The sequence below is a fragment of the Rhea pennata genome, chromosome 3 (assembly GCF_028389875.1).
Source record: "Rhea pennata isolate bPtePen1 chromosome 3, bPtePen1.pri, whole genome shotgun sequence".
NCBI classification, from domain to species: domain Eukaryota; kingdom Metazoa; phylum Chordata; class Aves; order Rheiformes; family Rheidae; genus Rhea; species Rhea pennata.
The window spans coordinates 122260557-122272941 of NC_084665.1; the positions used below are offsets into that span (position 1 = coordinate 122260557).

Consider the following 12385-nt stretch of genomic DNA (forward strand, 5'->3'; position numbering starts at 1 on the left):
TTTCGGAATCCCAACTCTGAAGTAACATCTAATTCATGTTGCCTGTAGTAACTGTGCAGACAACAATATTTTACCTGTGTTGTGTGTTGGCTAATGGTTTGATGATTAGAAAGACCTTCTCAGAGCATGTCTGCAATGGCAGTGCTGTGTGGTGCCCAGCTAACTGGATAACTGAGCCAGCTCCAGCATTATGGTGCTACACTGGACCAAACTGGCCCTGCTGTAAGGCCAGGCTTATTAAATTGATTAAAAGGCTCCATGAGTCTGATGTGATTATTCTGCATTGAGGATAGTGCCTTCTGATGGCCCCAGGGGTGTAACAGCCCACTCTGAGCTGGCTTGGGGCTCATTATTGCATACTCATTGCAGAGTAGAAGCCATCGCAGTATTTGAAAAATTTCACAAAAAGACCTTTTTCTTCCCCAAATCATGCTTAAAACTTGCCTCTGCTGTGATTCCTGCAGCTAGGCATTACTAAGCAAGTGGTGCGCTTTTACTGAACTCTCTTTGCTTCATTATGTTGTTGACATTCAGTCCATCTCTGTTTTTGTCACCCATTGCATCCTCTTTTCTGTTACAGTCCCTCAGTCTTGGACTGGGGTGCATAGGTGCTATTGACATAGCAATTCTGCCCGTTTATAAGGGAAGCTGTCTTTGTGGCCAGATCGAGCCTATTGAGGCTCCCTTGATATTTAGGACTGTCAGTACAGAGTAAGCCTCTAGCCTTCATTTCCATCAATGGTCACAGTGGAAGCAAGCTGGAGCCTGGACCCTTTCTAATGCCACCCCTGCCTGTTTCTGTCTTCCAGTTTGTCTCCACCAAACTCCTTTCTCCAAAATCCATATGTAGGGATAGGAAAGGGGAGCTGAGACAAACCGCTGACTGAGTCCTAAAAAGACTGTGCAAAGGAGCTTGGACTATATCTTAATGCCATCACATAGAAGGAACAGCCTAATTAGTAGCATGAACAGCAAGGTACAATTTAAACTGTAGAAGGATGGCCCAGATGGTTCAGACTGTACCATGATTTTTATGCTTAAGATAGATATTCCCTAAGTTAAAGAAGTTACATGGTTCTTAGCAAACAACTCTGTGTAAGTGCTCAAGCCTCAAAGGTGAGAATAAGTGGTGTGATAGATCATAACCTTTTTGCTCTCAGCTGAGTTTTTTATCTGATTGTACCGCCATTGCCATTTCAGAAGAATCATAGAAAATTTACAACTGCTCTAGCAAAGGTGAATAATGGAAAGGTTTGCACTGAGGGCAGTGGCCCAGTTTTTAGAAGTGACAAACATCTCCTGTTTCCATGGATTTCTTTGCAGGAACAGCAGTAGAGAAAAATCAAGCCCCTTGTACAGACATGGATTTACTGGGCAGTGAGAGTAAGAAGCAGATTAGAGGGCATGCTAATGTTTCTAGTGCCTACACATGAATTAAAAGTGTTTCCAAAGTCTTGCTATTGATTTCCTGCTGAATATGCCTTTGCCCTTTTGTACCTCAGTGCCTTCATTTGTAAAACTGATTTTTCAGTGTTCCCTGTGCTCTGAAACCTCTCAGATTCTTTGGATATTTTTCCCTTTTGGATCTGCCACTGAAGCATCCATGTCAGAAAACTTTGCTTAGGGGCCAGTTATTAACACCTTGGTAGCTTGTAATGTGTGGCTTTCCCAAGGCCACGCAGCTATTCAGTGGCAGAGATACAACAGTGCCCACATTGCTTGGGGCTGATCTCTCACAGTAACACCTGGACATCCATCACCACTGCGCCTCTTCTGAGGCAGATTAGGAGTTGACGTTGCTGCACACGTGTTCGTGCACTCGGTCTCTCTCCATCCAGTATTACCTGTTCTCTTTGACACCCTCAAATGCCTGTTACTTGCTTCTGTGGACTGAGCAGCCTCCTGGCACGCGTGGTGTGAAGCTGAGCGTGATGGCTCGCTGTGCCGGGCTTGCGGGGAGCGCAGGCAGATCAGACAGCCAGGGAGCAGAGACATTTGTGCTCTGTGGCTGCTCCCAAGGTGCCTCTGCTTGCACGACACTGATGGTATTATATGAGATGGACCTGACAGTTTCCTGAATTTAATACTTGCAGACAAGTGGAAGCCAGGTGCAATTTTGTGATTTTTATGGTGCCTTGCTTGTTTTTTGGCCAGAACCGGATCCCAGGGAAGGAAGCCAGAAAACGTGTAATAGGTACAGTGAAACAATCACATGGATGATGGATCTGGATCCTGTGCACCAGTTTTTGTGTGTGTTTAAAACAATTAGTGTTTTGTGACTAGTAGGGGTGTCTGCCAGCAGATCAAGGTGCAGAGAGTACTCAGCAGTGAGCTGATAAGGTCTGAAAGGGTCTCTTTGAGCCTCCTGGAATTAGCTGCCTTCTTAGCTCCAGTCTTCGACAAATAAAATCAAATCATTAACCCGTGTTCGCTCACCTCTCCAAAGGGGAAATGATGTCTGGGTGAAATACAATGCGAGCAAGCTTCTGAAGGAAGTCATAAACTCAGATCCGCCCTTCCCTGAGAGGGCTGGAGAGAAAGCAGCTCTGTTTGCCAGGTGTGGATGGATCACTACAGAGTTAGTGTGACACTGGCAGAGGTTTGCTGAGTCTGTCTGTGTTTTCCGAGCTGGTGTGCCGAGTTATTGCAAGCTTAGCTGAACTCACTGTTGATAAAAGCTCCTTTGATTTACATAAGTGAAAAGAAACCTGATTATATATTTGCTGTAACGTAAGTGGGTGTGTCTAAGTGGTGACATGAAAGAGCAGGAGATGAGGGAGAGAAGATGCTGTCTTGATACAAACACTGAATGTGTTTAGCTGAAACTAACTGAGAAGATTTAGTTGCCAAAGAGGGGAAATCTGGGTGGCTTTTTGCTGAGCAGATGCTGACCTTGTAGGGATAGGGCAGGACGGGGCTGGGGCATGTGCCTCATTTCTCATTCCCTTTCTAATCCAAAGCAGAGAAGAAGAAAGAGAGATCAGCCACTTTCTACCCTTTAGAAATCACCCCCTTCCTGCTTCCTGTGGATGAGACACAACCGCCAGCGTTCAACAGCAGCATGGAGCCCGTGGGCGTTAGCACGGAGATGGCACTGCTCAGCAACATCCTAGCAGCGTACTCCTTTATCACAGGTAGGTCTCGTGGCTGCAGTCTGTCTGGGCTCTCACAAGCTCTTTGTAGACCCTCAGCTGGGTCTATGTTTCACAGATACCTTTTTTTTTTTTTTTTTTTTTTTTTCTTTTCCATTTGTCTCCCAGCAAATTCTCCCTTGGAAGACCCGACTTGGAGATGTTCTAGCAGATTGTATATAGTAGAGTTTATTGTGCTCTGCTTTCCCCTGGACTTGCTCCTATATGAAGTTAAATACAATGTAATCTTACATGTGGTAATATTCGTAAAGCTCCATTTTCCCGAAGATAAAAGGCTGGCTCATTAAGGAGGCAAGCTTGTTGTCCTGTAATCTGGAAAATGAGCAGCATTACCCTGCTTAACAGAACTTGGCTTATCTTCAGTAGAAGTGTGAAGATGAAGTAACTTGAGAGTCTGCTTAATTGTATATTTAAATCTGATTTGGAGTAAGATTTTCCTGGATCACAGTTTATCTTTCACCCACATGTGTCTTTCAAGTATTAGAGGAGCTGTTTTCTATTTAAAATTTACTTTAAAACGTTGTTCTCGACATAAATATTGTGCCCCTTATTCAGTGCTCGGGGTCAATGCTACTGGTAGCAAGAAGTCCAGCAGAGACAAATGATGTTGGGCAATAATTTCCAATCCTGCAGCTGCATGAGGGACTTTGTCACCAGTAGGAATTGCCTACAGAGTTGGAAGAATCTACCCAAAAGAAGGAGGAGCACAGCCTGAGTAGCAGCAGCTGTACTAATTCAGCATATTTTAAGCAATCTCTGCTGATTTTCTGAGGAAGGCCCTAGTTTCTGTGTAACTAATCTCCAAAGGCAGGACATACTGTTTGTAGTCACTTTTTCTTATGGGATTGAAAGCTGTTGTTCATTTGTTTAACAAAATATTTGTATACACTTTGCCAGTAATATTAATGTCTTACTCTTCCAATACCTGCTGCAAATAATTCTGTATACTGCAACCAGTCTAATACCACACTAATGTAATTAGGCAATTCTGTTGCATTGAGATCTATATTAACTAAAACTCCTGTACTTGTGAGCCACAGTTTTTTATGTTTTTGTGACATTTGGTTTGCTTATTCATTAAATAGTAATTCATTTTTGGTGTCAAGCACATGCACTTGCTCAGATAACTGCCATGGTACTACAGACAAGTGTTTGGATTTGAAACCACCCACTGCATTTTGGCAGCAGTCAATAAGAACATTCCTGTGCATTTAGTGGAGGTTTCTTCTAAAAAAGCCCATGATGGTGAACCCAAGGTTCTGCCCCTCCACATGTCCAGTTATCACTGGACATCAGGACTTGGCTTTTCATGTCACCTTTAAGAAGCAGACAGCTTTAATGGAAGCAGTAATGTTCTTCACAAATGATGGCTGAGTAGGATATATTTTTGATGCATGGACCTCTGGAAAAAAAAAGCTTTAAATGAATCTTCTGTCACATTTCTCCCTCTCTTACCTGCAGGTGCTATTTTTGACATGAAAATGTCTTCATTCCCAAATGTACTATAAAATAAAACGCTGTTAACATTATTTTCCCCATCTGAACCGTAATAGGCAGCAGAAAGTTGCAGGAGTTATGGTAGGGGACAATTAGAACTGAGATTCAGGACTATTGACTATGCCCCATGGACTTTGCTTCTGTCTACCACAGTAGCACTCTTTGACCCTTTATTTGTTTTGTAGGGCACAAAGACCTTGATTCACCCCCTTCACAAGGTGTCAGTCTTGGCAGGAGCCTCTAGATTTTACTGCAACACAAATAATAAATAATGACAGCTTTAACTGTCCTGTTGGTGTGAGATTTGCTTGCCCTTTCACAGTGTGGTCTCCCTGTGATGTGTTCAAATCCTCTGGATGTCAAATAGGTAAAGCTCAGATATCACAACTTTAATTTCCAGTGATGAATTCAGGAGCTTGTTGTTAATATTTCCAGTGCACTTAATCATGGCTTTTTGATCAATTTTAGTCTCAATGACATATATGTTGTTTGTTACTTATTACAAAAATTGATGGCTGCCTCATGGATTGAAACAACAGATACCCTAAACCATCTTTATCTGCTTTGTGTTATTTAGCTCTCTGCTTTTAATGAAGAGGATGGATTTGACATGGTTTATTTTGTTATATGTGAATGCAAAGTGGTTTTAGATAATGTGTTCAAAGACAAGCTGTGTCACAGGGCACAAATATCATCTGCATAAAACTAGAGCACTGCAAAACTCTCACTCGTCTGATTGCAGATTTTGAGCAACTGAACACTTGGAAATTTTTGTGCTTGTCTGAATTTGGGGCCCTGAAAGTAACTTAAGCCACAGCAGCTGCTGATGTCCACAGTGAAGCTGTTACAGTGACTCGGGAGAGGCAGAGTGTAGGGTGACCAGGGAGGGCTAGTTCACACACCTTCCCACTGCTCCTGACCACAGCCTCTGCACCAAAGGGAAACATTAGTGCAAGAACGCCTCTGTTTCATGGCACCAAAAAGTCCCTGAGGCAAAAGCTGGATACTGAAACTGCTGTATTCAGGATTTCACTGTGCTGAAGAGTTGGCTTAAAACAGGAGTTTGCAAGAGAAAATTGTAAGCAGGCAGCAGCAATATATAAAGATGTATTTTTCTACTGGGGCAGAGGGTAGTGTATTCCCTCCAGGAAAAGGAAGTTACAGGCACTTGGTATTTCATGGGTCAAGTGCAGGCTTGAAATGATGATCCACTCTACTCCTTTTTCAGCCTCCAGACAGTGGGGTGTCTCTTAGTCTACGGAGAACATCCAGAAAGCAGTGGGTCCCCTCCATCTCACTGTTGTGAGCATTTACTGCACAAAACAACAGGTCTGGGTGGGCAGCAGAAGGTGAAGAGCCTGCAGGCACCTATCACTTGCACTGTTGGCGCATGGAAATTCTCACAGAGTGGAGAAGTATCTACATTAGAGGAAGCTCTGTGCTTGTTTCCAGCACCTTTTTGACTGAAGTCTCCATATAAAATTTGGGAATGTTTCTATTGATAGTCAAGGAGTGAAAAATCATAGCACAGCAGGAAGCAGAGCCTCTTTGAAGAAGTGTTGGTTTTCACTGTCAAATTGTTTATCAAATGATGGTTAGGAGTATCAAACCCAATTAGGTATTAGTCCTATCTCAGCTTCCAAAACCTTGAAAAACAACATTTATTCAGAAATAGGGAAAAAGAGTGAGCAATGTCAATGAGGAATGAATTTGTCAGATGAGAGGACCAAACAAACAAGTCTGATTTAGGGCCCAGTCCTTCAAAGGACTCAGGGATACCCTTAATTTGAAAGTTAATGTCTTTATAGAGTTAGGTCTTTAATTATATGCAATCTTTGCCTATAAACCTCGGACCTGTTTTTTGCTATAGACCTGATCCAAAGGCTATCAAATGGTTTGGAAAGGCTTTGCCGATCTCAGTGACAGCTGGAACTGTCTTTGCGGTTTCAGCGTACCAGAAAGACCAGAATTGTGCCTTGTGTTTGTATCAATATTAAGTGGCGAAGTCACAGCACTTTTAATGCCTTTCTTTGGACAGAGGACTTTAGTTTTGCTATTGCATTCATGCTGAAACAGTTGGAGAAAAACCTCCACAAATCTCTGTTCTCCTCCCATAAGCAAAGCTGTGCTGCCAAGCTATTAACAAGGGGCTTCCAAAAAACAACCCAGGGGGACATCGTTCCAATTTTCAGACTGCTTGGTCTGAGCCTTATTAATAAGGGGCTCCTGGAGAGCTTCCTCTATTCTACCAGGGGATTTCAGCAGCCTGTGGGGCTAACTGTAAATTCTCTAGAAGATCTTGTTCCTACTGTTTGTCTCGCTATGCTTAATGTTGAACCTTTTACTGGGGCCCTCTGAAATTCCCCTCCTCACTGAGGTTTCTGAATGTATGAAGCCATCACAGGAAGCCAGCCTCGTTAATGCCCAGATTGGTTTTTATTTATTGAAACAATTTATTATAATAGCAATAACAACCTTGGCTTGGGGCATTTCCTGGGGAATTAATGGCAGTCTGGGCTGATGCTCCCAGCAGATTGTTAGCCCTCAGGAAACAGGCTCTGTAATTGCTGCTGGTTTGGTTGGATAAACAAAATAAAATGTGTTTCTAATTTTTGGCCAGTTTGGATGCCTGGAAAGTGGTGGCTTTTGTATAAAGCGTTGTAAAGAGCATATATCTTTTGTGTGCATGCATTAAATGCAGGCTTGAATCAGTGACATTTTCATCAACGCTTTCAGTCCAGAATGAGAAATACCAAGAAGGGGAAAGATAACCTCAGCTAAGGAGATTGACAGCAGTTTGATTCTGCTAAAAGTCTAGGAGAAAAACATAGCTCTGAGCTGTCATCCACAACAGTAGAAGAAAAAAGCTATACTGGTCAAAATCTGTCTGTTAAAGGGTATAATAGTGTACACATACACACACGAATATCAAAACTATCTTAAGTCCTGCTGCTGATATACATACACCTTTAAAGAGTATTTTCCAATATAACAAGTGTTTTGAGGTGCTTCAGTGTCTGGATGATGAGTCTGAAATGCATCAAGTGTTTGGAAGATGCTGAGCATTCATTTTCTAAAGAGAAGGCCTCTTTTTGGGGGGTCTTTGCAAGTAGGACATGCAGTGGGGGAGTCTCTCAAAACCACTAGTCGGATATCAAAACCCCAAATCCAGGCTATTGCTGACGTGGCTACTTCAAGTGAGAAAATGCAGAGCCCCTGATCTTTAGCTTAAGCTGCTCTTTCGGCTGTGCAAAGGGAGATGTTGCTGTTTGAGTAGATTGTGTGTATGATAAATGCCAAGACTGCAGTTGAACACAGGGTTACAGCTCAGTGAAGAAGTCCAGGCAGTATCTCAGATGTTGACAGAGTAGCTGTAGGAGCTCATAAATGCTAGTGGAGCCCAAAGATTCAATTACAGCCATCTCACTGAATGAAAGACTATGGATATAAGCACAAGCTGGGTATGAAAAATGGTTGCTTAACTAGCAATTGAGCTACAGCTTGTTCATGAGCTGTATACAGTGGCAGGGAAAAAGGAATGTGAAGGAGAGAGGAAAAGCAAGACATGGACAAAAATGGGGGAAGAGAAACCACATGTGCCTGTGTCTCAGGCTCCAGTCTGTGTTTTTTTATGAGTTGCTTTAAAGGAGTGAGCAGTGGAACTAATGCAAGGAAATCAAGCCCATGTGTGTGCAGGAATGTGGTGCTCAGAAAAGTGTGCCTGGCATCCTGTCAGGCAGGCAGGGAGGAGGCAGGCTGGACTGAACGTCTTGCACGGCAAATAGACCAGTCCTGCTCATTTGTTCTTCCAATTTTGGGTGTCCTTGGAGCCTTTCATGTGCCAATTTGTAAAGAAAGCTCTGCAGTTAGTGTCCTGGTTTATATTACACCTGGAGGTAGAAACAGGATCAAGAATGATTCCAGTTTTCCTGGGGTTTCTGCATCTCTGGAATTGAGGTCACTACTTTACCCAGTACCAGAAACAGTGTCTTTGCTATTCCATAGGCAGGGCTGCAGTTTTAGATATAGTTCTGCACCTTGAATTCAGTGTTACCATTAATTTCACTGGAGGCAAGATTTCACTCAGCTAGACTCCTACAAGAGCTATTGGCACATCCTTCATGCCCATTCTCATTCTCCTCTACCTTTGGCTTTTGGATTTCTCTTTCTTGTCAAAATATCTTAGCTTAAAACCTCTGGTCTTGGCCTCACTACCCTTTCCAACTACTGCTGCATTTCTTTCCTTTCTTTTTACCAGCATTTGTTGAATGCTTCATTTGCAGTTCTCTCTTCCCTCTTTGTTGTAGTTCCTCTTCAGGCTATTTTTTCATTTTGCCCTCTGCTCTAACCACTTAAGCTACAGTCTCATATTTTATTAGCCAAATTTCAGACTTGCACAACATCTTCCTTGTCCCTGGCCTATCAGTAACTTTTTAGATCCCTTTGGTTAGAGAGAATGTACAGAGAAAAAAAGGAACTGCCTATAGCGGTGCCATGAGCATCTCCAGGCAATGGCCTTCACAGAGCCTTGGACCATACACAGATCAGTGTTTGGGTTCTGACCACAGAATTGTAGAATAATTTAGGCTTGAAGGGGCCTCTGAGGTCACCTGGTCCAACTCTCTACTCAGAACATGGCTAATTTCAAATTTAAAGCCAACTTTCAAGTTAGAGCAGGTTGCTTAATTTCATGTCCTGTTGAGTTTTGAAAATATTCAGAGTTTCCAGTTCATTTTCTGCAAACTGTCCTTTAAGGAAACCAGCAGGAGAGAGCAATTTCTAAAAATACAGTGGAGAAAGTGAAGATAGAGTGGAGCCATTTAGTCACAGGGATCTTTCTCAGCTGGTTCTCAGCTGGTGGGAACTGTTACAGGTCCATCAACAAGTGCAAGGGTGCTGGACACATCTGAGGAACTAATTCCATCCTTGAAGTCCTTTCAGGACTTCTGCCAGACACAACAGAATACAGAGGGCATTGGGACTTCTGCTTGATTCATCTTCTCTATTTCAGTATATCTATAACTCTGAAATGTGCTGAGATGATTCAGCCCAGGGAAATCGCAATAATGTTTATCACAATTATGCTTCTGAGAAATCCAATGAACAACAACAAAAAAAGTAGTAAATAAACAAGATGACCTAGTTTGAAAGGTGTTGTGGATCCTTTGGCGTCTTGTTGTATCACCTCTGAAATGTTGTTATGCAGTAGCCATCCTGTTAGTGCACTAACTCCAACTGTGCTTGTGTAGCACAGGTATATATTTTGGTGGTCTGGGCAGGAAGCCAGCACATTTGCCTTAGATAAGCAAATAAAACCTGTGAATAAATAATATGCAATTTTCCATGTTGCATGGCTTGCCATTGCAGCTTGGTGACAGCTCAGAGTGTATAAAGCTTTATAATTATCTTTATTCCTCGTACAATGATAACGGATGTGGCAGAAAGGTGCGCTTAGCTGTTGCTGAGTATACAGCATCCTCACCTCAATCCCACTCGCATCGCCACTGAAATCAGAATTTAATTCTGTGGGTTGCTCCTTTTGATTCCAGACGAGTCTAAGACATAGCTGTTGCTAGCCCACATTCTGCATGCAGATAAATGACCTGGCAGCAAATCTGCCCTCTAAATTCCCTTTCCTGATTTCCCTGGGGAGAGCAACAGAAGGCTTGGAAGCAATAGGGACCATCAGGAACTCTGCCTTTCCAGAGACCGTTGCAGGTACTCGCACAGGGAAGCTGTGTGCGCTTTAAGGGATTTTTGTCTCTGATAATCATTTTCTTTCCCCTTTCAGAAAACCCTGAGCGAGCTGCTCTGTATTTTGTCTCTGGAGTGTGCATTGGACTCGTCTTGACCTTGCTCGCCTTGGTGCTAAGGGTGTCTTGCCGAACTGACTGCAAACGCTCGGCCGCAAAAAAACCTCCGCGGGAGCGGGAGAGCGACAGCGACTGCAGCGACAGCGACGATGATTCAGACACCACTTCGGACCTGTCAGCCCGCAGGCACCGCAGGTTTGAGAGGACTTTGAATATGAATGTCTTCACTTCGGCGGAGGAGCTGGAGCGAGCGCAGCGGCTGGAGGAGCGGGAGCGCATCATCCGGGAGATCTGGATGAACGGCCAGCCGGACATCCCAGGGACCAGGAGTCTGAACCGTTACTACTAAGCGATGGGAAATCCCAACAGTCCAGCACTGCGGCCTGGGGTCCTCCACGTTTGACAAAGAGCAGAGAGAGGAAAGGAGCACTACGTGGATGTCTCCCCCTTTCCTTTCAGGGGTGCTACCTGGTGCGGTGTGGATGGACAGCAGTAAAGCTTTCCCTGTCTCCTTTTCCCCGACATACTGCTATCGTTCCTTTCCACGAAGACTCTCCGATTACAACAGAGGTGGTTGCCAACTTCATTTCTTGGTAGTAGGCAGAAAGCTGACAATTAACGCCCTCCCACGTGGGGCTCTGAGTTTGCTGTGCTGCGGTACGATTGCTCCTCTCTTTGTGGGGGAGAGAAGTCATCCAGGTTTTGGTTTTGATTTTGGATTTTCTGGTTTCCCTTTCCTGAGGATCTTGAGAGAATTGTGAACAAAACTGCAGGGTTGGAAAATGATTTGGCAATGGAGGGGGATGTACATCCTGACCAACTGTCTTGTGACTTCAGAAGCCATGAGATTAACCTAATTAAAGCTCAACGGCAAATATGACTTGTTAAGAACTGAAAAACAGGGTGGGTGGGTGGGGGATTCTTCCATCATGAAATCATCTCGGTGCTTGGATGTTTGCCATAGTGTATACAGTTATTTATGGCTGTCTTTTAGTCTTTCTTTTCAATGGGAGCATTTTTTTTACTGACACCTCAGGGATTAAATCCTTTTTTTTTTTTTTTTTTTTTTTTTTTGAATCTGTTCTCCCTACTGGCCCCTGTCAAACAACCCACCAACAGTGAAATTACAGTAATATAAGAGATGTGTCAGTGATTGTTGAGATGTTAACAACCTCAAAGAGGTTGAAAAGAGTTTTCTTTTTGTTTGTTTTGTTTTAAATATATATATATATATATTTGAAGATGCTGCACAGGAATGTGCCTTATTCTTTTTTTGTTGTTAAACTACAGTTTTCCTATGAATAGCAATGCACAGTGTTTTATATATTTTATTAAAAAATAATTAAAAAAAGTTTATGTTTACCAGAGGAAAATGGAGACAAAGTAAGCCACATATGACAGCAAAGTGGGAAATAAATGCTAAATAAACTCTGGTTTGCTTCTACACACTTGAATTTGCATCCTCACTTTTGGCATAGGTGTTGCGGGAGTGAAATGCGTTGGAATGGTAATATACCTCTGCAGGCAATCAGGACTGACATCCTCTCCATGCAGGAACCTGGAGACACTTTTTTCTTTGGCCTCTGCCCATTCAGTCTACTTCTGTGGTGCACATGGGCAAGAGCAGCTGAGGGATGAACTGGTTCTCAAAGGGCCTACCCATGTCAAGGGAAAGAGCCCTAGTGATTTCATGATGCTTTGAGTCTGTCTGTCCCAGTCCCAGATTGTAGCAGGACCAGAAGCAAATGTGAAATGAACCAAAATAGCACTTGGAAAAAAAGGTAAAACATATTTTAGTGCTCCTCCAGCTGCCCTGTGGAGTGTTAGAGGGGTTATTGATATCCTGCTTGTTATCTTGCTGTTGAAGTTGTGACTTCAGTCACCACACTTCAGGTATTAAACCTGGTGTAGCAAGGTCTTCAA

The 12385-nt window shown here is 43.1% G+C and overlaps 1 protein-coding gene across 6 annotated transcripts in view; it reads left to right on the forward strand.

Annotated features, from left to right (window-relative positions):
• EVA1A (eva-1 homolog A, regulator of programmed cell death) overlaps positions 1–11892 on the forward strand; it is a 215849-nt gene extending 203957 nt beyond the window's left edge. For 4 of the 6 annotated variants that reach the window (XM_062573205.1, XM_062573208.1, XM_062573209.1 and 1 more), the window contains 2 exons: positions 2961–3134; positions 10441–11892. In XM_062573205.1, the coding sequence (XP_062429189.1) occupies positions 2961–3134; positions 10441–10811 (545 nt within the window). In that variant the 3' untranslated portion in view covers positions 10812–11892. The remainder of the gene's footprint in view (positions 1–2960; positions 3135–10440) is intronic. The other 2 variants (XM_062573206.1, XM_062573207.1) reach the window with 1 other exon arrangement.
• Positions 11893–12385: the final 493 nt, after the last annotated feature.